The sequence below is a fragment of the Gossypium hirsutum genome, chromosome A10 (genome assembly GCF_007990345.1).
Source record: "Gossypium hirsutum isolate 1008001.06 chromosome A10, Gossypium_hirsutum_v2.1, whole genome shotgun sequence".
Lineage (NCBI taxonomy): Eukaryota > Viridiplantae > Streptophyta > Magnoliopsida > Malvales > Malvaceae > Gossypium > Gossypium hirsutum.
The window spans coordinates 7140964-7165620 of NC_053433.1; the positions used below are offsets into that span (position 1 = coordinate 7140964).

The 24657-nt window shown below is 34.6% G+C and overlaps 1 protein-coding gene and 1 pseudogene across 1 annotated transcript; one reads left to right on the forward strand and one right to left on the reverse strand.

Moving 5' to 3' along the window:
• Positions 1–9315: 9315 nt before the first annotated feature.
• Positions 9316–16333, forward strand: LOC107897396 (ABC transporter C family member 8-like; annotated as a pseudogene).
• A 5696-nt stretch (positions 16334–22029) lies between these two features.
• On the reverse strand, positions 22030–23570 carry LOC107916357 (inorganic pyrophosphatase 2). The gene is made up of 4 exons (XM_016845614.2): positions 23299–23570; positions 23105–23226; positions 22800–23004; positions 22030–22539 (listed from the first exon to the last, which is right to left on the reverse strand). The coding sequence occupies exons 1-4, from the start codon at positions 23440–23442 to the stop codon at positions 22162–22164; spliced, it is 849 nt and encodes a 282-aa protein (XP_016701103.2). The 5' UTR covers positions 23443–23570; the 3' UTR covers positions 22030–22161.
• Between the last annotated feature and the right edge of the window lie 1087 nt (positions 23571–24657).

Genomic DNA, 24657 nt, shown 5'->3' on the forward strand with positions numbered 1-24657 from the left:
AGCTTGTCTCAAGCTCTCCATACCTTATTGACTGGAAAAGGCAATCTTGCTTGCTTTCCAAGCTGGCAAATTTCATAAACATTGTCATTGACTTCAACTTTGGACATGTCTTCAACCATGTTTGATTTGTGCAGCAAATCAAGTGATTTGTAGTTAACATGGCCTAATCTTTTATGCCATAAACTAGCTGTGTCAGTAGCACTTGTAACATCCCTATCCTGTAACCGTTGCCGGAATAGGAAAAAGGAGTCACCGAACAGACAGAGCATTTCAGAGTAACATAGATTCACAAATATCATATAATATCAATACATAAATATTCATTCACAATTCATCCATTAAGATGGTCTACAAGACCTAAAACGTACATTTAGGGAAGGTCGAAACTAAATCGAACCCATTCAGAAATTTCAGAACTTAATCAATATTTTCAAAACTGACCAAGTCACACGCCCGTGTGACTAGGCCGTGTGACTTACACGGGCACAAGGCACGCCCATGTAGTCCAACCATACCAAAAAGAGGTCCTATACTGACTTTTTAACACGGCCAACAGACACGGCCATGTGCCATGACCGTGTAAAATTTAGTTAGCTACTGACTTTCTCACACGGCCACAAGACACGCCCGTGTTCCCTGGCCGTGTGGCACAATGCAGGCTTGGTTTAAGCCAATTTGCCACCCCATATGGTTCCAATCCTACAAACATTAATATACAACAAGTATACCAACATTTCCAACCAATTCATTACTCAAATATGACCAAAACACATTAGAACATAGCACATTAAGACATACACCAAAACAATACACAAATATATCATTTGCTAACCAATTCAAATGGCATAACATGCACATACAATTCAAAACTTAATACATAGACATTCTAGCTTATACATGCCATATTTAGCAATATTTACACTTTCAAATGTACCAAAAAGAGATTGATAGTGTGGTGACAATCCTCGATTATCCCGAGCCTTCTGTTGCTACGATAACTGTAAAACAGACAGAAATCACACAGAGTAAGCTACGAAGAGCTTAGTAAGTCAAATAAAAATTCCCAACTATTATAGCATAGAAATAATAGTAAATGGCTAGATTTCACAACCGTCTCATAGAATATTTCCTTACTTCACAGAAACATAGTCTTTTCTATTCAAAAATCTAGTACGATACAAACGTACCTGTATGAATTATACATTTCATATTTCATACTTTATCATCGAATAATCCAGAAATAGAATAAATATTCACAGACATGTACAATACCGACGTCCTAGACGTAGCCTTACATGTAATTCAGTATTGATGCCTCTATCCCAGACAGGGTCTTATACGAAAACAGATACGATGCAGATGTCCCAGACATGGTCTTACACGTAAATTTCAAATCGATGTCTGTGTCCCAGACACGGTCTTACACGATAATTCAGATCAATACCAACGTTCTTTTATCAGGCTCTCAAGGCCGTCCAATGCAGATAACAGTTTATAAACACAGAATTTAATCAACTTAACACATAAGTGTAGTTTGACTTACCTCGTACGGATTTCAGACGAAAATGAATCGACTATTCGACTACTTTGGACTTCCGTCGATCTAAGTCCGATTTTCTTTATTCTTAATCTAATACAATTCAAATTCAACCATTCAATCATTCAATCATATATTGTTTTCAAAACAGTCCATGAATACATATTTAGGGCACTTTATGATTTAGCCCCTATAACTTCAGATTTTGACACTTTAGTCCATTTTTCACAAATTCACAAATATAGCAAAATCACCAAGACTATAGCTTGGCCAAATAAACATGGCTTCCATATAAGCCCATACAACATGTTTAATTCACAAATTAGTCCTTCAAAACCTTATTTTCACAAATTAGCCTAAATAGCTCATTTCATCAAAAATTCAAGAACAAAACATATAACCCATCTAACAAGCCTTCATAATTCATCCAAAAACATCACAAAACTCATGATATCAGCAATGGCATTTCATGAAATCTTTAATAGAAACAGAAATTCGAACATGGGCTTTGAAGAACAAGAAGCAACGATCACAGAAACATAGAAATTATAAAAAAACCGAACGAAAATTCATACCTTAATCAAGGTTTAAGCTAGCCGAACCCTAGCTTGTTCTTTCTATTCTTTTTCCTTCAATAATCGGCCAACAAAGGTGAAAAATGCATGGCCATTTTATGTTTTCTTTATTATAAAATATATTATCATACATTTGACTATTTTACCCTTTTCTATTTCACTTTTAAATCTACCAAATAATGTCCATATTTGTCCACCATTAAAACAAATGGTAAATTTAACATGCAAGGACCCATATTTTAAAAGCCAAGCCAAATAGGTGCTTTAACATCTAGCACTCAACTTTTACACTTTACGCGATTTAATCATTTTTCATAATTAAGCATAGAAACAAACAAATTAAATCACAAAAATTTCACAGATGTAAATTCTCATATCATAGACACAGAAAATAATATTAAAATATTTTTCAAACTCAGATTTGTGGTCTCGAAACCACTATTCCGACTAGGGTCAAAACCAAACTGTTACAGCACTAGTATAGGCCTTCATTTCCAATTGATTCATTGATGATCGTTTTATGGTTCACTAAACTAGACTACGATCACGACAAAGACAAGCGTACTTATCGTATAGTAGTAAAGCTATGGTGAGTCCAGAATATCGTATCCACAAGGACTAAAAGTACTAGTATTAACTTTCTTTCTATTATTTAACCTAAAATATAAGAGGTTTGTTTTAATCTAAATTAAATAACTAATTAACTACTAAACACGACAGAGAGTAAAGAAAATAATCGAATAAGCTAATAATAAAGACAATACCTAAGGAAGAATCCACCTAGACTTCACTTATTATTCTCACTCTAAATCAAACGATTTATTCACTTGTCTTGATCCGTAGAAATCCCTAAATTATGTTAATATCTCTTTCGAGACTAAGAACAACTGACTCTAGGTTGATTAATTGAAATCTCTTTCTAATTAAAACCCTTATTGTCGCATTAACTCGATTTATGGATTCCCTTATTAGATTTGACTCTAATCTGGCAGATTTATGTTGTCCTATCTCTAGGATTGCATGCAACTCTGCTTAATTATGGTATATCGACTCTTAAACAGGGACTTTTGCTCCACTGAATAAGCACATCAACTTGAATTAATATCTTGAAAATATTAAAACAAGTATTAAGAACAAATAATTAAGAACAATAACAAGTATTTATCATTAAATTCAGAACATTAAATAATAAGATCCGTCTTAGGTTTCATCTTCCCTAGGTATCTAGGGAATTTAGTTCATAATATAAAAGGAAGACATCTCAAATTTAGAAAAACAGCAAGACATGAAAAACCCAAATAAACTTCGAGAGAAATTTGAATGGAGATCTTCAATCTTGACGTGGATCTACTTCTGAGACGATTCCAACGTCTTCCTTCGAGTAATTTCTACTCTTTACTCTGAGTGTCCCCTTAAGTCCTCTTCTAGTGTGTTTATATAGACTTTAGAATGCTTAGAAACCCTAAAATTTGGCTTTTTTCTCGTATTTGAGAAATAGGAAGCGATATCGACACGGGATACCACATGGGCGTGTGGCCAGCCCTTGTAGCTCACACAGGCATGTGCTCAACCCGTGTGGAATTTATCTTGGCTGTGTGGATCTTTTAATCAGCCCGTTTTATCTGTTTTTGGCCCATTTTATGCTCCTTTTGTTCCTCTATTCTCTCCTGAGTATAAAACATGAAATTAAGGGATTAAGAGCATCTAGTTCACTAAATTATATGATAAACCATCCAAAAAATATGCTAAGTACGGGATTAAAATATGTTACTTTTATGGTTTATCATTAATGTTCAACACAAAGCATCTTTCAGTCATGGTTAGTGTGACTAATTCTTGACCAAGTGGATCTTCAATAATGCAAGAATAATTCTCAAAAACAAGTGAATAACCCTTCTCAATTAGTTGGCCAACACTGAGCAAGTTTTGGTCTATGTCAGGCACAAAAAGTACATATGAGATTACTTTGTTACCTGAGTATGTGCTGATCACTACATTTCCCTTGCCTCTGGCCTCAATGAGATCTCTATTTCCTATTCTGACTTTAGAAGAGAAGCTTCTATCAAGATTCTTGAACAGCCCTTCATCAGATGTCGTATGGTGAGTGCAGCCTCACTTTGGCTGAGGTTACATGACAGGTTGCTATGAGAACATGCTCCTCTTGAGCCTGAACATCCTCAGCAGCCTGAGCTTGATTTTGCTGTTGAGTTTGTGCTATTCTTTTGTTTTTGCACACCTTCTCAATATGGCCAAACTGTTTGCAGCTTCTGCACTGGATATCTGGACTGTACCAGCACTACTTCTCCAAGTGTGTGTTTCTTTTGCAGTGAATGCATGTTGGAAATTTTTTCTTTCCAACATCCCTCTTTAATTTCTCCTTTTTGTCAAGCCACGATTTCTTTCCTTTTTAGCTCGAACTTGAGATTTCTTTGACTCTTGCTTAGAAAGCTCCTTATGGATGCTCCTCCAGCCTGTTGGCCCTCCTTTGCTCAAATGCACATAGGGAATTTACCAACTCAAACAAGGAGATTGTTGATAAGTCTCTTGAGTCATCCAATGAGGAGATCTTTGACTCAAATTTTTCAAGGAGAGTTGTAATGACCTTTTCAACAACTCTGCTCTCACTAATATCATCACAAAAGATCCTAATGTTATTGACTGTGGCCATTATCCTATCAGAGTACTGCTTGATGGTCTCTGACTCTCTCATCTTTAAGTTCTCAAAATCCCTCCTGAGGTTGATCAATTGCTGCTGCCTTGTCTTGTTTGACCCCATAAACTCTTCTTTCAACTTCTCCCATGCTTGCTTTGGTGATCACATGCCATTATCCGAAAGAAAATCACATCAAATACACCATTTCGCAAGCAAGCCATTACTTTGTGCTTCTTGACACATTCTTCACTATGTTGCCTAATTTGTACAATGGTGAGATTGGCTCTCAGTGGAGCTGGTTTAGTGTCATTTTCAACCACATTCTATAGGTCATGTGCTTGTAGGTAAGTTTTCATCTTTACTACTCAAATGTGGTAGTTCTCACCAGCAAACACATGTGGTGGTGGTGGTGTGAAGCTCATCTTGCAGCAACAAAAACGACAACTTCAGTTTTTAAGTTTTCTTCAAAAAATACTACCAACAACAGAGGCCCTTAAAGATGACAGGCTCTGATACCATTTGTTGGGTTTTGAATCACAAACAAGATCAAAAGAACTAAAATTTGTGTTGAAAGAAGAAAACAGAAGCAAGTAACCCAGATGAAGAAAAGATTAGCTTCATTATTTGAATAAGCAATATGCTATATACATAAGTAGTCCGGATTACATTTGTTGGGTTTTTTAGCAAAAACAAAGAAGAAAAGAAAAAAAGATGCAAATGAGAGCTTGAAAATTGAAAAATCCAAACTGATTTTCTTCTTGACTTTTCATTAAGATAAAAGCATGAGTTACATGACAATTTTCTAATTCATAATTGCTCCCACTAATACATGAATAAAGCTTAGCTAAAATTACACACAAAATGTAGCTGACATCACAGCTATTACATCAAACATAAATTAACAACTACTCCTACTAACTTGAAGTACAAATTACAAAAGAACTAAATCAAGTTACAAAAAAAAATTGATGCTACACTAGTTTGGCTTCCATGCTGCTTCCATGCTAGTCTGATGTTGCATTGCAGGCCAAAGTTTAACAAAAATACACTCTTAAACATAAATTTATAATAACAAATAAGTGCTAAAACACTCTATTCATAACTTATAAAAGTCTCAAGCATATAAACTACTTTCAACTCACTAAGATACCTGATTAAATATAATCAATTCTCCTATTAAAGTAGAAGTTATTAAAGTAGCTTATATAATATACTAAAAAAGTCCAATATACTAAGGAGATAATAAAGATTAATCTTCAAAGTAGATACGATCCAATCTAATAAAAGATCTGATTGTTTAATGATTTGATCCAATTTTCAAGACATATTGCTTCAAATAGATCGATGTTCAAAAATAAGATATCACCTATGAAGCATGGGTACGAATACGAAATACTTGTACAACACGATACGGACACAGCAATAAAAAATATTTTTAATGTTTTTATATATATCCTTATGTTAAAATACTTAATGTAAATTAAAATATTTATTGGAATATGAAAAATGGAAACGTCAAAGGCAGCAAAGCAAGAACAAAGCTCGAAAGCTTCTCAAATAAGCTAATTTTTTCTTAGTTTTTATTTTACTATTTTTATTGACTATTTAATGTTTTAACTTTTAAATCTTTCCAACCTTTACATAGGCTCATAATAAAACTTAGCATTCGATTATTAATTGGAAACATTAAACTTTACATTTCTTACTTACATCATTTTCTTCCCGCCACTAATTCTTCATCTGCTATGTTTGAAAGCCTAAATTTCAGCTGTCATTCGTTAGCTTTTCCTACGTTTGTCACATGTCTATTTTTAGACACCTGTGCCCGTCCTTTTTCTTTTTACGTATTTTGACGTATCCCGTACGTATTTTGACGTGTTCGATGAGTGTCCGTGTCAAATACACGTATGACACCAATACGAGGAAGAATGAGTCGTGTCCGTGCTTCCTAAGATATCACATGTTCAAAATATCGCAACAATTATAGCACAATATTTTTGTTTCAAAAGATTGCCAAAAGCAATCAGCACTCCGTGAGGTACTGCTCACGTAACTACTCAAATAAGTAATTATAATATACACAAGGGACTTCACAAGTTGGAATAAGTAATTATAATACAACATTTGCTAAACTAGTCGAAGTAAATGGAAAAAAGAAAGAAATTAAGAGTCGTGATAGGGATTAGTTAGTCCCATTTCTGCACCAATGAACTTATCATGAGACAAAGGGATGAGTTAACTAAATTGTAGCAAAAACACAAATTTGCTGCCAAAAATTACAAGGATATAGACAAAAAAATGAATCAATTAACTGACAAGAAGCTGGCAAAGAAAGCAATATATATATATACGTCAATAAAATTAAAAACAAATCCTTATAAAATAAGCCATCTCTGAAGATTCTTCTATGATTGATTGAAATTGTATACATAAAAAATTAAGAAACTAATTTTCTATCAAAACAGTTTCCAGAAATTATAATAACCTTTAATTATTTTAACTTTGTCATTACATGACAAAGGACTACATGGCCTACATTAACTGCAATATTGGTATCTTACTTCTTTCGAAACCATTTTTTTTGAGAAGTGGGAATCGACTATGTTTGAAAATGAAAATTAAAACGGGAGTCGCCACCGATCTTTATTAGGTGTGATCGGATCACCTTCGTTTTAATAAAACATTTTAGTTTACTAAAACGGCATTTTTGGTCTACGAAATTCAAGAGAACAAGTTCGGGAGTCGGTTATGTGCGAGGAAGGATTAGCACCCTTGACACGCCCAAAAATTGGTACCGAATTGATTAGTTAGTGTCTTAATGTCGAAAGTTGAAAATCGAAAATGGATTTTAAAATACAATCCTTTTTTATTAACGTTGATTTTAAAAGCGCTTGAATTAGCTCAAAATGATTGTTAAAGATTTCCTCGTCTCGAAGTATCAGAGTATCACATCCCGTAAATTAGGACACGATAACATGAATTCCCGAGCGCAAGTTTGTCTTTAATTTTAATTGGAATTCCATGTATTTTAAAACTCAAAAGGATATTTGGCTATTTAGAATCAACGAGAAAACCGAAACCCCGTAAGTTAGGGCACAATTCCTCGATGTTTCAAAACGCGAAATATTACCTTACTTTGAAATTGTTGTTTTTGAATAATAGCGAATACGATATTTAAACGACATACGTTGTTTGTTTGGACTAAGATGAAACGATTTATTGGATGAACGTAAGAGGCTTGATTCATGTGGCGATAATATGAAATAAAAGTAGAGTGCAATATGGAATGATGATACACGCATAAAATATTCCACAAGCGAAAGGCAATAATATGAACATGAGTAAGCAAATTAACGTATATGTAATGACAATAATCACACAAAGTACATTATTTAAATGTTAACATTAACAATTAAAGACAAATGAATTTAGTAATGATTTAAAAGGTATAAAGCAAATAAAAATGAATAAAATGTAAAACAATTTTAAAATGATAATAAATGAGATTAAAATAAATAATGTGAAAAAGGAAATTTAAAATCAACAATATATAAAACAATTTAAAATAGATGATATATATATAATATTAAAATAGGTAATATATTTATATAATAAATACTATATGAAAAAAAAACTAAAATAAATAATAATAAAACAATTTGAAACAAATAAGAGAGTTTAAAATTAGTTGTATAAGATAATTTTAAATAAATATACGTAAAGACAAGTTTAAAATAATATATAAAGAAATTTAAAATAAATATTAAGAGGCTCAAAATAATAATATGTAAAAGTGAAATTTAAAATAAATAATATATAAAAAATTTAAAGTGAATAACATATAAAACAGTTTAAATTAAATATTATACATGAAAATTTAGATTAGAACATATATAAAATAAAATAAATAATATATAGGGAAATTTAAAAATAAATAATAATGAAAATGAATTTTAAACGATTAGAATAGTGTAACCAAATAAAGTATGAAAAGAAACTTAAAATGGATAATACATATATAATAGTTTAAAACAAATAACATATAAAATATTTCAAAATAAGTAATATGTATAGGAGTTAAAACAAATAATATATGTAAAAAGATTTAAAATCTATAACAATTTACAATACATAAGACATATATAATAATTACAATAACTAATAATAAAACGGTCTAATATAAATAATGCAAGATAAACAAACTTAAAACAATTAACAATACAACAGTTCCTGAAAAAGATGAAATAATAAATAAATAAACAAATTAAATAGATTAGGGCTAAACTGAAATTTAATTAAAAATTAAGGTGCAAATTGTAAATTATAGAAAGTAGGCCATCAAGGACTGAAATGAGGTGCGCCTAAACAGTGAGGGACTGATTGGGAAAATATTCCCAGCCCTTATGCGCACCGTTTCATGTGGGACCAAAATGAGACGAGTGCAAAGATCATGGGGTAATGTTTAAAATAAATAAAAAGGGAAACGGGGTCCAAATAGAACACGCGCCAAAAGCGGAGGGATCCAATGCGCAAATAGACCATTAGGTCAAAAATGCGCGAATCCTCCGCGAGCATGAGTCGGGTCGCGGGTCAAAGGCTGAAAACAACGTCGTTTTAGCCTCTGCACCCCATCACCAAAACAGCGCTGTTTCACCTTTGTTATTTAAGTTAAATTTTTTTGTTTTTTTTTTTGTATTTCTGCTTCCTTCTCTGAAAAAAAAAAACACCCCCCTTTTCCATTTGCCTTCTCTGCTAGGGTTTATAAAACTCATCATCGCCACCGTCGTCATGCCTCCTTGAAGCCACCCATGATTTCCACCGTAGACGGTGGTCGGGGCCACGTGAAATCGGGTTAGTCTCTTCTTCTTCCTTGATTCTTTTTTTTGTTTTAAAGTAAGTTAATAAATAAAAAAATAAAATAAAGTAAAAAAATAAATATAAAGATCGAGATAACAGAGGAAAAAAAAATCGAAGTTAACCTTCTAAATTTTCTTTTTTGTTTTTGATTTCTGATGTTCGTAACCAAAAAAATTACAAAGGGATGTTTCGGCTTTTATAACCGAATTACATAGATTCGTTTTTGTTTTTTTGCTTGTTGTCTGCTACTATTTTTTGTTTTTTCTTCTTGTTTCTTGTATTTTGCATGTTAGTTTCTTCTTGTAGGTGTCAGACGCATGGAAGGCCGGTGGTTGGTGCCCCGAGCGGTGGTGGTGGAGCGCGTGATGGCCAAGGCTGAGGGGGAGTGGCGGCTGAAAACTTTGGTGGCTAGGGTTTGCTGCTGAAATTTTGTTAAGATAGTGGGCTTGGGCTGTTAGGGTTTGTAAATTGGGTTTGAGTATTGTATTATTGGGCTAATTTGGTTTGTAAAATGGACTTTTATTTGGTTATTTGAATTTTATTTTTTTGTTTATTTGCGTGGGCCAAAAATTCGCCATTACAACTTCTATTTTCAAAAAGCAAATTGCTGTCATGATTTGCAAAATGACAATTAATTACTATAAGTAAATACAGAGATCTAAAGTATTATGAGTGGCAAAGAAACCGTATGAATATGCATATATCATTTGTACAAAGATAAACACAATAAAAATTATTAAACATGCCAAAATATTAAACGAAGTTAAATGTGTTGTGCTGAGTGTCATGTTGGTGTTATATTTTCATATCATATCCAAGATTACAAGATCTAACAACAAGAAAAGGGTGATAAATAGGTGAGCTGAAAGGGTTCTGCAAGTCACTTTGGGTTTCACTGCTCATTCAACGAAATACTGGTTTGGTGTAGCTAGAAAGAGTTCAAACAATGATCGAAGAAATCTTTTCAATAATGACCTCCTTGGGGTACTCACTTGGTAATGTCTCATTTTATTTCAAACTGCATGCATGCTAGTTAATGGTCTTTGTAAGTCTATTGAATTTGCGTTTCTTTTTCTGCTTCATTGACACTACCAGATGTTTGGATATTGCACGGTTTGCACCATGAACACTGAACCATCAATGGTGATAAAACACTGGTGCATGTTGTTCTTGTTTATGCATATATGTCTTGCTGGGAATATTCTCAATACAAGATGATATATTAGAAGCTTCATATCCAAACCTTAATGGATCAATATTGTCGCGTTGAGTGTGCATTTGTCATTCTTATATATATTATATGTCTTGCTGCTTCTGATATTCTGCCATCTGATGTATATGCAGACAAAGTCTCCTGGATTTGTGGAGGAGAACTTGATCTTGGTTCTTCTTGCATTCAAAGAATCATCTTAGATGTCACAAACGTGTTATTCCTTTGTCTTTTTTACTTTCTTTTGCTGCTTTCAGTCAATAAATCTCACATGGGGGAGAGCAATAGGAAGGACTTGATCCCTATACATGTTTCAATATGTTCAGCTTTTATCAGCTTAGTCTATTTCGGCACTGCTTTATGGGATATTATAATCAGAGATGAGGGATTGAATGATTTGGAGTGGTTGGTTTACCTTGTTAGAGGAGTAATTTGGATGTCTGTGTCAGTTTCCTTACGTGTTCGAACATCGAAATCGATCAAAATTGTCATCTCTGTCTGGTGGAAGTCTTTCTCTTTACTGGTTTCAGCTATTAACATTAGACTTCTGTTTCAAACTCATAATCTTCCATTTTTTGACTTAATTCAATGGCCAGTAAACATCATGCTCCTCGTTTTTGGATTTAGAAACTTGATTAGTTCTTCAGATACTAAATGTAGTGAAGACCATCAGGTTCTATATGAACCTCTATTTAAGGCAAAGAAAGCTCAAGTAGGCATAGGGAGAGCTAGCTTCTTGAGCAAACTAAATTTTTCTTGGATTAATCCCTTGTTTTCTTTAGGCCATTCAAAGCTATTAACTCTTGAAGATATCTCTTCTTTAGTTGATGAAGATGAAGCCAGCTTGGCCCATGAAAGATTTGCTCAAGCATGGGAATCCCTTGTGAGAGGGAACAGTTTGAGCAACTCAAAAAACTTGGTTCTTCGGGCCTTAGCAAAAGTGTATTTCAAAGAAAACGTATTGATAGGTATCTGTGCTTTCCTAAGGATAGTTTGTGTAGTATCTTTGCCTCTATTACTCTATGCTTTTGTAGACTATTCAAACCATAGTGAGGAGAATAGGTATGAAGGTCTCACCATATTGGGATGTCTAGTCATTTGCAAAGTAGTCGAATCGTTGTCTCAGAGGCGTTGGTTCTTTAGTTCTAGGAGGTCCGGAATGAGGATGAGATCAGCTTTGATGGCCGCGGTTTATTGAAAACAGTTGAATCTTTCATGCATTGGAAGGAGAAGGCATTCAACTGGAGAGATTGTGAATAATATTGCAGTAGATGCCTACAGACTAGGGGAGTTTCCTAGGTGGCTTCATTCAGCATGGAGTCTTGTACTGCAACTTTTTATGTCCATTGGAATACTTTTCTATGTTGTCGGACTCGGTGCTCTTCCTGGTTTAGTCCCTTCGCTCATTTGTGGAGTCCTCAATGTGCCATTTGCAAATGTACTACAAAAGTGCCAATCTCAATTCATGGTTGCTCAAGATGAGAGACTAAGACTCACATCAGAGGTCCTAAACAATATGAAAATCATAAAGTTGCAGTCTTGGGAAGAGAAATTCAAGAACATGATTGAAACCCGACGTGAAAATGAATTCAAATGGCTGGCAAAAGAACAGATAAGCAAAGCTTATGGTACTGTTCTATTTTGGATAAGCCCCACCATCATTTCTTCAGTTATCTTCCTGGGGTGTGCCTATCTGGGGAGTGCACCGTTGAATGCTAGCACCATTTTCACAGTTCTTGGAACACTGAGAAGCATGGGGGAACCGGTCACAATGATACCGGGAGCTCTTTCGGTTATGATGCAAGTCAAAGTCTCTACTGAAAGGATCAATGCATTCCTGCTTGGTGATGAACTGAATAGTGAAGAACCATTAATTTCAATGCAGAGTTCTGATAAAAGTGTTGTAATACAGGCAGGCAACTTTAGTTGGGACACTGAATTAACAGTTGCAACTCTTAGAGATGTCAACCTGGAAATAAAAAAGGGACAGAAAATTGCAGTTTGTGGACCAGTAGGAGCTGGGAAATCATCAATCTTGCATGTGATGCTTGGAGAAATACCGAAAATTTCAGGAACTGTGAGTTATTCAAAGCTGGTAATTTTTATCTAGTATCAAACACTGGTTTTGCTGCTATATCACTGATGTTTCTCTCTTAATTCTTGCAAACAGGTGTATGTAACTCGATCCATAGCGTATGTTTCTCAAACATCTTGGATCCAGAGTGGGACTATTCGAGACAACATATTCGATGGAAAGCCAATGGATGAGGAAAGATACAAAAGGGCTATTAAGTCATGTGCACTAGATAAGGACATTGATAACTTTGCTCATGGTGATCTCACGGAAATAGGTCAGAGAGGGATCAACATGAGTGGAGGACAGAAGCAAAGGATTCAACTCGCTCGAGCTGTCTACAATGATGCCGATATCTATCTTCTTGATGATCCTTTCAGTGCCGTAGATGCCCAAACAGCTGCGGTTCTATTCAATGTTCTATAATTGCAGGACTGTGTAATGGCTGCACTAAGAAACAAAACTGTCATCCTTGTAACTCATCAAGTGGAGTTTCTCTCCGAAATTGATACAATTCCGGTAAAAGTCTGTTAAGTTAAAACCATTTTTTCCCTTTTATTTCCGGAGAATGATTTGGTTATTACACAGGTCATGGATGGTGGCAGTATTACTCAAATAGGAAGCTATACGGAACTATTGATGTCGGGGACGGCATTTGAGGAGCTTGTCAATGCTCACAGAGATGCAATGACAATAGTGGATCCTTTGAGTAATGAAAACAAAGAACAACAACAAGGCACAGACACCCTTCAGGCTGAGGAGTACAATAAGTGTTACTCTACTCAACAGAAAAGTGAGGGGGAGATTTCTGCTTTGGGACTACCAGGAGTGCAGCTCACGGAAGAAGAAGAAAAAGGGACTGGTGATTTCGGATGGAGACCTTTCCTTGATTATATTGTAGTGTCCAAAGGATATCTTTTTCTATCTTTAGCCATACTATCTCAGTTCGGTTTCGTGATTTTCCAGGCTGCAGCTACTTATTGGCTAGCAATTGCCATCCAAATTCCTAAAATAAGTAGTGGCTTGCTAATTGGAGTTTATACAGGAATTTCAACACTTAGTGCTGTTTTTTGCATCTTAGGTCTATTTATTCTTCTCATTTGGGAATAAAAGCTTCTAAGGCCTTCTTCTATGGTTTCATCAATTCCATTTTTAAAGCTCCCATGCTTTTCTTTGACTCTACACCTGTTGGGAGGATCTTGACCCGAGTAAGACGATCCAATGTTCCTTATACTAAGCACATTTGAAACACTTTGTTTTACCTATCAGCTTGATGTTACATAACAGGTTTCTTATTATCCTCTGCACATTGCTCTTTCAGGCTTCATCAGATTTAAGTATTCTGGATTTTGATCTGCCTCTGTCCATTGGATTTGTAGCAGCTGGTAGTATTGAACTTGTAGCGGCTATTGGTGTCATCGCCTTTGTCACTTGGGAAGTTCTCATTGTAGCCATTCTTGTAATGATAGCAGTAACATACATTCAGGTGTGTCCTTTGCTTCTCATCTGTTCCTTTTATAGATTTTTCAACTTTTGCTGATCACAAAATATTCTGTTTTTTTTGCTTAAACAAAAAGAGGTACTATCTAGCTTCTGCTCGGGAACTAATACGAATCAATGGAACGACTAAGGCTCCAGTTATGAACTATGCAGCTGAGACTTCTATTGGGGTGGTCACTATAAGAGCTTTTAACATGGTGGACGGGTTCTTTAAGAACTACCTAAAGCTTGTTGACACAGATGCTACACTTTTCTTCCTTTGTAATGCAGCCACAGAATGGCTGATTCTACGGATTGAGGCACTTCAGAATAAGACGATTTTCGCTTCCGTATTTATCCTCATTCTACTTCCTAAAGGCTATGTACCACCAGGTAGCATCTGTTTCTACAGAACAATCTTTTTTTCATTCAAAGAGATGACTGTTCTAAGCTGTGAAACTTTCTCCCTTTATTTGTTATCTGCAGGACTTGCCGGGCTTTCCCTTTCTTATGCTTTTTCGATAACGAGCACCCAAGTGTTCTGGTCAAGATGGCATTGCAACTTATCAAACTACATGATTTCTGTTGAACGGATAAAACAGTTTATGTGCATTCCATCAGGGCCTCCAGCAACTATAGACGACAAAATGCCATCACCATCATGGCCCTCTGCGGGGAGGATTGAGTTGCAAGAGCTCAAAGTGAGTTAAAAATAATCATTCATAAACTATATGCATTGATTCTCAAAATGTATCGGATCCCCTTGAACCGGCTTCCTGGGACTCTCACTATTAAGCATTGTTCTATTGCAGATTAGATATCGTCCAAATGCTCCATTGGTTCTCAAAGGAATCACCTGCACATTCAAGGAAGGCACTAGGGTAGGAGTTGTAGGAAGGACCGGAAGTGGAAAATCTACGCTAATAGGTGCCTTGTTTCGTCTAGTTGAGCCTGCAGAGGGGAAAATTTTCATAGATGGACTTGATATATGCTCAATTGGCCTGAAAGATCTAAGGATGAAACTTAGCATTATCCCTCAAGAGCCAACTCTATTTAGGGGAAGTGTTCGAACCAACTTAGACCCTCTAGGCCTTTATACAGATGGAGAAATATGGAAGGTAAGGCAACAGACTCCAGGCTGGACCCCTTTTTAATTACTAGTTCTGGTGCATTTATCAGAGAAAATATTAATTGCATGCGTCATATGTTTTTATTTGTAGGCTTTGGAAAAATGTCAGCTTAAGGCAACTATCAGTAGCCTACCAAATACGCTAGATTCATCAGGTGAGTTGATTTTCAGCAACTAAATGATATCTGCAAGTCGTTTCATGAGTTCATAGTTCATACATGATGATTTTGTGAATCAACCTTGAGCAGTCAGTGATGAAGGTGAGAATTGGAGTGTGGGACAACGACAACTCTTTTGCCTTGGAAGAGTCCTGCTTAAGAGAAAGAGGATTCTGGTATTAGACGAAGCAACAGCTCCGATTGACTCTGCGACGGATGCTATTTTGCAGCGAATTATCAGACAAGAGTTCTCAGAATGCACAGTGATAAAAGTGGCTCATAGAGTTCCAACTGTAATAGACAGTGACATGGTCATGGTCCTTTCCTATGGTATGCTTTTAGCTTTCTCCAGGCAAATATTACAGTTTATTGGTGAAAATCATGTTATTGCTTTGATTTGCAGGGAAGTTGATAGAGTATGATGAGCCTGCAAGACTAATGGGAATAGAGTCTGGTTTTTCAAAGCTTGTAGCTGAGCACTGGTCAAGTTGCAGAAAGGGTTCTTCCCAAGTGATACGGGGTTGCGCGCGGACCAAGATCGAGTTGCCAAGTCACGAGAAACTCCTACGAAAACCCTAAACAATTAGATCTGAAACGAAACAGAAAATTAAAAGATTAGATTTTTGAATTTTCAGATCTGAAATAAAATCTCCAAATCAGCAAAGAATCAAATTGAGAATAGAAATAAGTGTTAGGGTTCTTGAAACCCTCAAGGAGATTGTGATTCTGCCCAATTGAACACCAAGATAGTTTTCCCCAAATTTCGACAATCTAATTTCACCCAAAAAGAGTATGGAAAAACCCTAGAAATTGGGGATTTTTGGGCTGATTCCTTAAGATAGAAAAAGGCTGAAAACACAATAAGAACAGAAAATAGATTAGATAATGATTCAGCACAAGTAGAAATAAAGAAAGAATTGACAGTAAGAAATTAAAAGATAAGTCCTAAGAAGCCTTGAAATCTCGAAAGATCTCACAACTCCCTTCAAACGGCTCTAATCTCCCCTCCAAAGAATATCAATGGCAAGAAGAAGGTTGAAGATGGCTCCCACAATCAAAAAGATTGTTAAAACAACTTCTAAAGAAAACTCAAGAGAAAATCCTTGAAGAACTCAAAGAGAATTTTCACTCAAATCAAATCTGAAATTTTCAATGTAATTGTAATGTAATGTAGGGTGGTTGGCCAAACCATATAAATAGGCCTTTCAAATGTTTTCCTAATTTAATTAGAACACTAAAACTAAAACTAAAAAAAACTCCTAATTATTTTAATATGGAAATTCGGCCAAGGGTCTTTTATTTGGGACTCTTGGATAAACATTTAAACTAAGTAAAATAAATAAATAAATAAAAATAAAACTTTACAACTTGGGCCACTTTGACAATTTGGCCTGATTTTCAACTAAGTATGGGTGGATTTCTTGATTGGGCTTGGAATCTTCTTATTGGGCCTTGCCCTCAAGAATTTGGGCTTGTGATCCATCTCCTACCGAAATTGAATCGTTGATGCTCGTAATGGAGATCCAATGCGCTTTGGCTGCAAGATTTGGTGTCTTGGACCAAGATTCCCAATATTTGAAATCTTGATTTTCCCTTTCTTTTGTGTACGCATCTAAGGCCTTACTAACAAACTCCTGGATGGTCCAATTTAGTTTGGAACGCATTTGTCGGGCCTTTGATCTCGTATCATTCCCCCCTTCCTCAAAAAGATTCGTCCTCGAATCTGAAAAATCAAATGAACTCGACTTTCCTCTATCGAACGGGACTAATGGCAATTGAGTCCACTGAAAAGAATAGCCATGAGATAGTAAATAGCAACGGAAACAAGCTTGTAGTCCAATCATAAGCATAACAGAACAGGTATAACGCATGTGAATGGACAGATTCAGATTACCATGCAAACAATCTAATTTACTCACCACTGCCTCGTCAAATATTTGAAACAAAGATGGACATGTTTTAAGGCATTCAGTCGTCTCACATTGTTCCCACAAACCATGAATAAATTGCGAGTAATAAATCAAATGGTAAACATAATCGTCACAAGTAGGTATTTGAAAAGATTCACATGGTTCACAGAGTTGCATAATCATACCATGCATTAATCGACGGTCTATAGATTCACTCACACATGCATTATCAAAAACAAGAATCTTTTTATCAACCATCAAAACAGATAGATCATCAATAAATAAAATAGGACAGTCAAGCACGTTTCGATCTAAGTGTTCATCAACACGATCTTTATCACTATCCGAGGAGTACAAAAGTGTTTCAAAGGTTTCAAGCATCTTACCTCGATAAGCAAAAGAATAAGGGTTGATTTTACCTTTTTCATTTAAAACAAACCTTCGTTCATCGGGGGCATAGTGTAGTCGAATCTCCGTTGTTGAGTTAACCTTTGTCAAATGGAACTCAAACTTCATGTACAACCACATAAACTGTTTAAGGCAAGAATATAAATTGAAAACAAATTTGGCAAATTTCGTTACCTTATTCTCCAAAACAGATTTGGACAAATTCAAGGATTTTACACAAGGTAAATCAAGAGAATAACAAATCACGCTTCTTTTCGTAATGACTTTATCAACCACAATCGAAGAGTAACAATTAATCGGATCAAAATGATGGGATCTTTTAAGAACTAAGTCACCAAAAGTTTTATCAATAATTTTCAAATCTGCACTGGACTCGGTTTCTAAAATTTCCTTACCTCGCTTACCTTCGAGATCATGTAGTGTGATTTCATCTTTGCTTAAGTTGATCGTATGAAAGCGTCTTTCATTTGAGAGGTATTGAAGTTGAAAGTTATCTTTCGATCTTTCGGGAACCTGAAAAGTAGCAACACAAGAAAAATTCATATCTTGGTTAGTGGAAACATTCCTCACTAGCCTTTCCTCGTCTTTTTCTTTTGTTTCTTTTTCTAACTCATTTTCTCTTCTTTCTTCAACTTCTTTTTCAATTTTCTTTTCTGTTTCACATTCCTTTTCACTCTCAATCTCTTTTTGCTCTTTTTCATTCTCTTTTTCTTTTTCCTCACTTGTTTTAACAGAATTTCTCAGTTTGATTTGGTCCTCATGGACTTGTTCCGGAGTGAGCGGCACTAAGGTAAGTTTCTTTCCTTGATGCTTGAAAGAATACCTATTGGTACGACCATCGTGAGTGACTTTTCGATCCAGTTGCCATGGTTCTCCTAGCAACAAATGGCAGGCTTGAATAGGCATTACGTCGCACACAACTTCGTCTTGATACTTACCGATAGAAAAGGCAATGCGCACTTGTTGAGTGACCCTAAATTGGCCTTCGTTGCTAAGCCCTTGTAGTTGATAAGGTTGTGGATGCTTGGTAGTGGTTAAGCAAAGCTTTTCCACCATCGTCGTGCTGGCTATGTTCGAGCAACTTTCACCATCAATAATAACTCTACAAAGCTTACCTTGTACATGGCAGCGAGTATGAAAGAGATGTTCTCGTTGCTGCTCGCTCCTTGGTTTTGCCAAAGATGATTGTCCACGATCATGAAAATCATCATCCATTCTAGTGACACGTCGAGGGCCGCGCCTTTGGGGTTGGTTATCCCTATCTTCCTTAATTGGATCTCGATATTGATGTTTTTGATTCACTCGTACCTCATTCAAAGTAGTATTCAATGCTTGAAGTGTAACATTTATTTGTGTGATTGCAGCAGTATGTCCATCTAACTGTTGTTGGACTTTCATAAGTGCATCATTATTATCACCTTTAGACATCTTCAAAACCTGTAAAAAATAAACACTCAACACTCAAAAATAAAAGTTAGCAAACCTCACCATTAATCACTCAAAAAGAAAATTCAAATTCTCAATGAGGTCGAATTCAATCTTGTGAGTTCTTTATCAGAGTTTATATCAACCAATTAGAGAGTGTGAACCAAACTACCAAAGAATCCTAATTTGCACTAGGATGCCAAAAACTGACGAGACACCAATTGATTCGTGTTGCACCGAGGAAGAAGTTGTGCACACGTTTAAATCCTACTAACACAAGAAACAAGAAGGTGTTAGATAACGTAAAGGAAGAATAAAGGTAAACAAATGAAAACCTACAGCTAAGAATCAATAAAAATTGCTGAAAACAGAAAACCCGAAAAACTGCGGAGTAACTTGACAACTTCGTTCGAGGTGTTCCCGATCTCCAAAAATCACGAAATTAAATCTGGAGTGTCCTTATATATTTAATTTTTGATCTGGAAAATTTGGGCACCAAATTCAACCCGCTGAATATTTTTTTAATTTTTTATTGGATTTCGTATTTTTTCAATTTTTTGACTTTTTCGACTTATTTTTTTGCGGGAAATATTTTTGTATATTCAATAACAGTGCCAAAAATATGTATGTAAAATTTCAGATCAATCAGAAAACGTTTACCCACTCAAATGAATTTTTTTCGAAAATTTTTCTGGGTAAAACTGCTGTTTGTAATTTAAAAAATAGAGATCAGTTTAGAAATCAACCAAGAACACCCAAAACGCCCAAAATCTGATACCAAATGATACGGGGTTGCGCGCGGACCAAGATCGAGTTGCCAAGTCACGAGAAACTCCTACGAAAACCCTAAACAATTAGATCTGAAACGAAACAGAAAATTAAAAGATTAGATTTTTGAATTTTCAGATCTGAAATAAAATCTCCAAATCAGCAAAGAATCAAATTGAGAATAGAAATAAGTGTTAGGGTTCTTGAAACCCTCAAGGAGATTGTGATTCTGCCCAATTGAACACCAAGATAGTTTTCCCCAAATTTCGACAATCTAATTTCACCCAAAAAGAGTATGGAAAAACCCTAGAAATTGGGGATTTTTGGGCTGATTCCTTAAGATAGAAAAAGGCTGAAAACACAATAAGAACAGAAAATAGATTAGATAATGATTCAGCACAAGTAGAAATAAAGAAAGAATTGACAGTAAGAAATTAAAAGATAAGTCCTAAGAAGCCTTGAAATCTCGAAAGATCTCACAACTCCCTTCAAACGGCTCTAATCTCCCCTCCAAAGAATATCAATGGCAAGAAGAAGGTTGAAGATGGCTCCCACAATCAAAAAGATTGTTAAAACAACTTCTAAAGAAAACTCAAGAGAAAATCCTTGAAGAACTCAAAGAGAATTTTCACTCAAATCAAATCTGAAATTTTCAATGTAATTGTAATGTAATGTAGGGTGGTTGGCCAAACCATATAAATAGGCCTTTCAAATGTTTTCCTAATTTAATTAGAACACTAAAACTAAAACTAAAAAAAAACTCCTAATTATTTTAATATGGAAATTCGGCCAAGGGTCTTTTATTTGGGACTCTTGGATAAACATTTAAACTAAGTAAAATAAATAAATAAATAAAAATAAAACTTTACAACTTGGGCCACTTTGACAATTTGGCCTGATTTTCAACTAAGTATGGGTGGATTTCTTGATTGGGCTTGGAATCTTCTTATTGGGCCTTGCCCTCAAGAATTTGGGCTTGTGATCCATCTCCTACCGAAATTGAATCGTTGATGCTCGTAATGGAGATCCAATGCGCTTTGGCTGCAAGATTTGGTGTCTTGGACCAAGATTCCCAATATTTGAAATCTTGATTTTCCCTTTCTTTTGTGTACGCATCTAAGGCCTTACTAACAAACTCCTGGATGGTCCAATTTAGTTTGGAACGCATTTGTCGGGCCTTTGATCTCGTATCACCAAGCTTTTAGTAGCTATCAATGATGTTATAGTGAGATTTCAATAAACTACAGCATGCTTTTGGAACATCAATTCAATAAATGGTGCATTATTATAATTATTTATTAGTATCTTAGAGGCAAATATTTCATTTAACCTGTGATACTCGCATGAAATGCTTTTTTATAGAATAAAATTGAATCAAAACAGACAATTTCTCACGGATACTGTAGTGAAATTGATCTTACAGAAAAGCTTGCAGATCATGCAACCAACACACCAGCTATTAATAATGAAGTTCACAAATGTTGAAAGCGACAAAAAGATCTAAACATATAATATTGCTGCTTTTTAAGATCCAAATTTTATTTTCTAAATGCATATTATTTTACATCATCTTGCAAGATAAATAATTTAACTTCAAAAACGTATAATTTATATCTTATTCTAATATATTGAGAAAATAATAATAATTTCCCTTCGATAATACCATGTGAGATGTTGGACTAGAGTTTCCTCATACTTTCCTTGTTTGGTATGAAAACATTATGATGAATTAATGACCATTTTCCACCCATTTCGGTTTTAAGTTACAAACCATATTTCCACATCATGTTGAGAGTTTTGTAGTGTAAAGAAAGATAATATACTATTATTATACTTTAGAAATTAATTCAAGTTAAATATGATTCTCGTACGTTTTGAAACTATTACAATTATACAAATTAATGTTATTTCAATAAAAGAATAGCAAGACCAAGGGCATCAGCTATGTTTTATTTTTAACCTCTGCAAGTTTTGCATTCTAATGAGGAACATAAAGGGTTTGGGAAAAGGCTTGATGGGAAGAGCCTGGCATTGTCTGTACTTTGCAATCTGAATATAGCTGAATAGCATTGTTGCCATTAGTGTTGCTTTTGTCAATGGTAACCTTGGTGATGAAGTGGAGTAAAACATGCTCAAACTCCTCCCCATTGCTCCATTCGCAAACTTCAGCTTTTATTAGGCTCCTGTTTTTGCAAACCAAGTCCCAAACTGGGAAATCTTTCCTTGGCAACATATAGTCTCCATCTCCAAGCTTCAAACTGGGGCAGAAATCACCCAGTCCATCCCCCATGTAGATGATTGTTTTCTTCTCCTCCATGGCGGATAAAGATGCTTGGATCCTTTCAATCACGATACCCTATTCAAAAGGAATCATAACATCGTCAATTAGATAACATGAAAGATGACAAAGCTCCACGTACCTAACAGCTAATCATGCTTTGTATCTGATTACACGTACACTTTCCCACAAGTTATGTGATTTGTCATAATTCTTATTAAAGTACTATAAAAATGTGGGTGGGTAATAATCTATTTAAATAATGCATTTGCTTATGTCCAAAAACATGTTGGGAGCTTTTAAATTTATTAAAGAAAACGATTAGAGGGTATGGGTACCTTGCACATGTTTGGAGGGCAGGGATGAGGACATCCATGGGGATGTTCAGTGAAATCATGGTAAGGGAAAATCCTTAACCTGCCTTCTTCATCAACAAAGCTTGGGTTTGTATTAATTTCTGAAAAGCATTCTTTCAAACCATGATGCTTTAAGATTGTGTCGATGAAAAACACATTCGCGTCGCTAACAATCTTCAAATCACATCTGCAAAATAATGCCATTGCACACCAAAACTTTGAAGTATTTTTCTGACGAAAAACCAATAAAAAGAATTAAATAAAACCAAGTGAGAAATATTATATACCCTAAAGCATGAGCACATTTAATGGCTTGGATGATTCGGGAATGAATTGGAGTTCTTTTCAAAACAGCTACAATGTCTTCGATTTTGGTTCCTTGTGAATGAAGTTCTTTCATCATTCGATCCTGAAATATATATTTTGTAAAAAGAAATACTAAACCCAAATTCAGAAAAGAGAAAAAAAAAAAAGAGATTACCATAAGAGAGTTCCAAGGCATAGTAGGTAAGAGCTGGTTGAACAACTCGGTAGCACCCAACTCATCCACCACCCAGTTATCACTATCACAATCGATAATCGTTTTATCGAAATCCATAACCACAACGACTTCTGAAGCAGCCATTTTAGAAGGTGAATTGAAAGAAAAAGCTTTCAGAGAGACGACGAAACACGGTAGAAAATATATAGTGGGAAAGAGAAGGAAGGTAATTGGACTGAGGCTTACGCTATTCTTTTTCAGGGTGATGGGGCTTAGAACGAAGAGGGTATTTATAGGGAATGATGGACTTCTGAGAACACGTTACACTTGGAACAGGTATAATTTTACTAGAAATTTCTTTTCCTAATTAAACAAGGAGTTTTCTCAAAAACTAAATATATAAGGAGTAGATTATAAATTAAAATTATATAAGGAGTGGATTATAAATTAAATTAGTATTTAGTTTTTACGTCTCTGTTAAATAAAAAATATAAAAGATTTTTAAATATTGATATCAATACCATAAGTTTTACTTAACTTTAATATATATTTTATAATTTTATTTTCAATTTTTGAAGAGTTTTAAAATGATAGTATTTTAGAATTCTCAAAATAATATTAGTAATTATAATTGTTTGATTTGAATAAATAAATGTGTTAAGAAAATGTGGATTATTGAAATTTTATAAATTTAAAATAATTATAAAAAGAAAAATAATGATATTAAAATAAATAATATAGTGAAAATATTCTATATGGATATTGTTAGATTTGCAAAATTTTATAAATATTTTTAATAAAATATTTTTAAATCTATATTAAAATTAAGTCAAAATGTTCTTTTTTTGAAGTTTAAAATTTATTTTATCGTGAGATCATGTGTATTAAAAATAAAATAATGAGTAATTTTGAAAAATTATGCCTAGTGGAATTTGAAAAATGAAATTGAGCAACTTAAATCTTTCTTTAAATTCCTTTTAAATTTTCAATTTCTTTATTATTTTTGTTGGGGATCGACACATATGAACAACGAAATAGTAAAAGTAGAGAAAAATGAACACAAGTATTTATGTGGAAAACCCTCATCGAGGAATAAAAAAACCATAGGTAAATGAGGATTCAGCTTTTCACTAAACAACAAATTAAGTGTACAATGATGAAGAGTATCCAAAACTCGAATACAAAGAGCAAATCCTGAGAAACCCAAATATCCTAAACACAAAAGCTCTCTAAAAAACTCTCCCCTAAAACTATTTAACAAATCTTACACGAGATTTTTAATGTAAATCTGATTCTTTGAATCTAATGTTTTTAAACAAGGTTCCAAAGGCCTTTTAAATAAGCTTAGGACATGGGTCC

Bases quoted from the DNA above. Each gene is read 5' to 3' on its own strand.
- LOC107916357 (XM_016845614.2), bottom strand. From the start codon at position 23,442: ATGGCTGCTTCAGAAGTCGTTGTGGTTATGGATTTCGATAAAACGATT. The intron at 23,227-23,298 runs GTAATCTCTTTT...TATATATTTCAG, and splicing joins TGCCTTGGAACTCTCTTATG to GATCGAATGATGAAAGAACT. The intron at 22,540-22,799 runs GTACCCATACCC...CCTTTTGAATAG, and splicing joins GCCCTCCAAACATGTGCAAG to GGTATCGTGATTGAAAGGAT.